This window comes from Cryptotermes secundus, unplaced genomic scaffold (genome assembly GCF_002891405.2).
Source record: "Cryptotermes secundus unplaced genomic scaffold, Csec_1.0 scaffold546, whole genome shotgun sequence".
In the NCBI taxonomy this organism is placed as follows: Eukaryota; Metazoa; Arthropoda; class Insecta; order Blattodea; family Kalotermitidae; genus Cryptotermes; species Cryptotermes secundus.
In genome coordinates this window covers 43,333-47,137 of record NW_019734970.1, presented here as the reverse complement: position 1 = coordinate 47,137, position 3,805 = coordinate 43,333, and the positions used below count along the sequence as shown (strand labels likewise).

Genomic DNA, 3,805 nt, shown 5'->3' with positions numbered 1-3,805 from the left:
CAGCGACACACACAGAGAGACCCTACACAGAACAATACCTGAACAGCAATAAAACAAGAAGTGGCCGCTGCAGCACTATAGACATAGGGCGTGTACCCCGAGAAAATTTTAATTTTTAATAATTTGGAAAAAGAAAAAGAACAGTAAATTTATAGACATTTTAATTTGAATAGAAGTTTTAAAAAAAGTATCAATTTTAGAAATCAAATTGACGCGTGTAGATTAACAAAGATTTTATACATACATACAATTAGAAAGACTGGTGATTTTAAATTTTAAACTACGGGCAGTGTAGTAGCTACGTAAGAATACACACCTGATGACGGCCATTTAGGGCCAAAACATGTAGTGTGGAGGAAGGGAAGAAGAAAGAACTACAATTAAATTGTTGCACTTAAGACGGAGTTTGTCTCATATATATTGTGTGAGTGTAACAGGATGCTTAAATATAATATGGTTTACTATATCCATACATTATTCTGATTATAATAAATTTATTGTAAGTGGTAAGATGGTTCTTAATTATAATTATAACCATAAAAAGAAAGGAATGTGCAATCTTTCTAGCTTCATATTCAGTTTTGTAAAAATATGAAAAAAATAGAATTGCAATGGCAGAGGTTTTAGATATTCTTTGTTATGTACTGTTTCATAATTCAGTGTAACATTTTAAGAATAAATTTTGATAATGTATTTCCATAGTACATGATTTTGTCTATAATTAAGTCACAGATCTGAAATAAGTTCTTAAAAATTATCACATAACTTCCATATAAATACACTAGAATCTGCTGTTCAGGAAGTTACCAATTGTGACTTTTAATTGGTATTTTTCAGTTTGTATATAGAGTTGGTCCTTGATGTAAACAGGGGTTACATACCAGAACACATCATCTTGAGCAAAACAGCATTCATCTAACTTAACCCTTGAGAAAATAAAGATTCAAGGAATCAGGAAAAGAATTTGCCCGTATACTTCCATGACAAAAGGTGAATGGAGTTCTTCCAAGTCCCTGAGCATTTGAGACTATTACTTCCATGATAACACCATAAAAATGTGTTAAGAAACCACAAAAACAAGAAGAAAAACATGGAAAGGACTTGAAAAAGAGGAGCAGAAGAATAATTATGTATTTATAGCTTATTTAATGATGATGTCAGTACCTTAGACTATATAGTGTCAGATGGTAGGATGATATATAAATAATGAATCTGAAAAGATTTGGACTGAAGTAGCCATAGCCTAATTTACCCCAAATAGCAATGTAGATTATTACATCACCATTAGAAAGTCACTAGGTTCTATTTGCAACACATGGTGGGAACCAAAATCACCTACTCAGATCCTGTTGAACACAGGACTCTTCAGCCTATTTACGGTAGGACATCCCCTCAAAGATGTTTTAAGCTGACAGTATTATCCAGGCATTTGCTTGGAGGGGCTGAGAAAATCATGAAAATCCTCAGTCAAAACAGCTGCTGTCAAGTTGAGATTTGAACTGAGCACCACTGAAGTGCCATGCATCAAGATAATATCAAAATCTTTAAAAGGACTAAACATATGTAAATAAACGTTCACTCAGACCCTTTAGTAAACCGATCCTTAAAATTAGTACCCAAAATAAACCATAATGGCTTAACAGAGTTTAGTATATGTCAGCCATACTGAGTTTTATGCATACTGATTCAGAATTTTCGGCACTTACTCAGGGATAGACAGGCATGATATGAAGAACCTACAGGTGTTTCTGAAAACTTTCCTTCTAAACATACCTAAAAAGAAACTGATTTATTAGGGCATATGGGAGCACTACCTCAAGGAACTGAAGAAAGCTTTGGTTTGCTGTTAGAAGAGGGAAGAAAGATCTCATAATAGATATGAGTACAGATGCCCAGTCCTAGCACAGAATAGTGCGTGACAGTTCCAAAGTTGTATGGAATAGATTTCCTTCCACTCTTAAGCTGAAACAAAATATTTTCACGAGTATTCATGCAACTCTCACAAGCTGTACAAGCAATGAGAATATCAGTCCATTTGAAAGAACAGAATTACACCATTAAAAATATATGTTTTAACAAAAGCAAAGAACAACAGAAATCTAATGAGAGTAGAATAATAAAACGAACTTAATGAAACCATGTACATACACAGGTTATTAGGGTGAAATGCAGTAATCAGTTTTTCAGGGTTTGTACGCATGAGTGAAAAAAGAAATGATCACCAAAGTTTGATCAGGAGATCTTAAAGGATAACAATAACAGTATTTTATAGGATCAGGCCAGAATAAAATAATAATGCATTTCTGGGTTCCTTTAAAGTAGAGAGCTTCTTATGTCAGCTGAGCAACAACTTTATCGAGACAGACCTTTCTGCTGTGAAGTTAGTGTCATTCAGTGGGTGTCAAAAAGACAAGCTTTGCTGCATAAAATCACTGGACTGTTTGATTGACTGACGAGTGACAGGCTTAAAAAAACCATAGGGTTGTGAGACGTTGAGGGTCCCACATTATCTAGACAATCGGCTCAAAGATGGCGGTAAGGTTGTCAGCCTTATGTGCTGGCTGCGCTTCACTCCCGAGGAAAATTATTTAATTAATTCCTGGTACTCATTTCTGTTAGAGGCTGAGTCGACCCCAGGGCCATAGTGCAGCTGGAAGGATTAGGTCAATTGAAAAAATCCAATAACCTCATCAGGACTTGAACCCATGGCCTTCCGGCTTGTAGCATAGTGCCTCAACCACTACGCTAACAGGCTAAGTAACTACAATAGAATCAAAAGGTCAACAATTTTACACCTATATAATGGTTCTCACAGAATGCAAGCAGAGAGGAAGATGATACAAGAATAAGTTGGAGGCCTGTTACATGGTCTTGCCATGGTGGAACTCCTTTTGTAATTTATGAAAATCGAAACCCTTTTGAGGGTACCACATGTCATACCGTGGTTGAAACCCAAAAGCCAATATGACACATCAACAGGGGTAACGAAAGCCAAGTTTCAAGAATAAGAATTACAGGCCTGTATCTACTGTTTTGTCAATCCAATCCATTTTATAAGGATTTATAGCTTAGTATGCAAATAAATTTTACAAACTGCTAAATGATGAATACCATATGTATAAGATGTTAGGGTAAATTAATGTCCCCATTATTGCGTATCGGCCCAAGGATCCTTTGTCAATCTGCTCACGTTCTGAATCTTTCACCTGCAAACAAGGTCAGGAAAACAAAAACAACATTGATCCCATAACATAAACAAGTAACTAAAGGCATGGGGATATGTACAAATTGAACTGAAGATAGATAAATGTTAAAATATATGATTAAAAAAACAAAGAGTCAAATGATTTTCAATTACAGTATCCAAAACGTATATAAGTATAGAAAACTCTAATATGGTTTGAGTTTCAAGATCCATCAGGGTGATCATAAAATATATGTAACCTAATGAGGTTCACGCTGCTGTATGGTGTGGCAAACATCCGTGAGGGTACATCGTGCCTTGAGTAGGCAACCTTATGGAACAAAAGTCCTGCATGTTCAATGAGATCTTTGGCGTGGTGATTTTGGTTCCCATTGTATGCTGAAAATAGAATTTAGCAGCTTTCTAATGAATGACATAATATACATGTCACTACCTGATGATGATGATGATGCACCCTCAAAGATATTTCAGACACACCTTTATTATAGGTTATAAATTCTAAAATTGAAAAAAAAAATTAAAATATAAATGGCTTATCATTTTCAAGTTTATCTACTGATATAATTATATGAATTTAAATTTCATATGTATATATATATG

General features: G+C 34.7%; 1 protein-coding gene across 1 annotated transcript in view; it reads right to left on the bottom strand.

Annotated features, from left to right (window-relative positions):
- Positions 1 to 3,805, bottom strand: part of LOC111869109 (mpv17-like protein) — a 17,094-nt gene that overhangs the window by 4,032 nt on the left and 9,257 nt on the right. Inside the window, exon 3 of the mRNA XM_023860333.2 lies at positions 3,112 to 3,206. Within this exon, the coding sequence (XP_023716101.1) occupies positions 3,112 to 3,206 (95 nt within the window). The remainder of the gene's footprint in view (positions 1 to 3,111; positions 3,207 to 3,805) is intronic.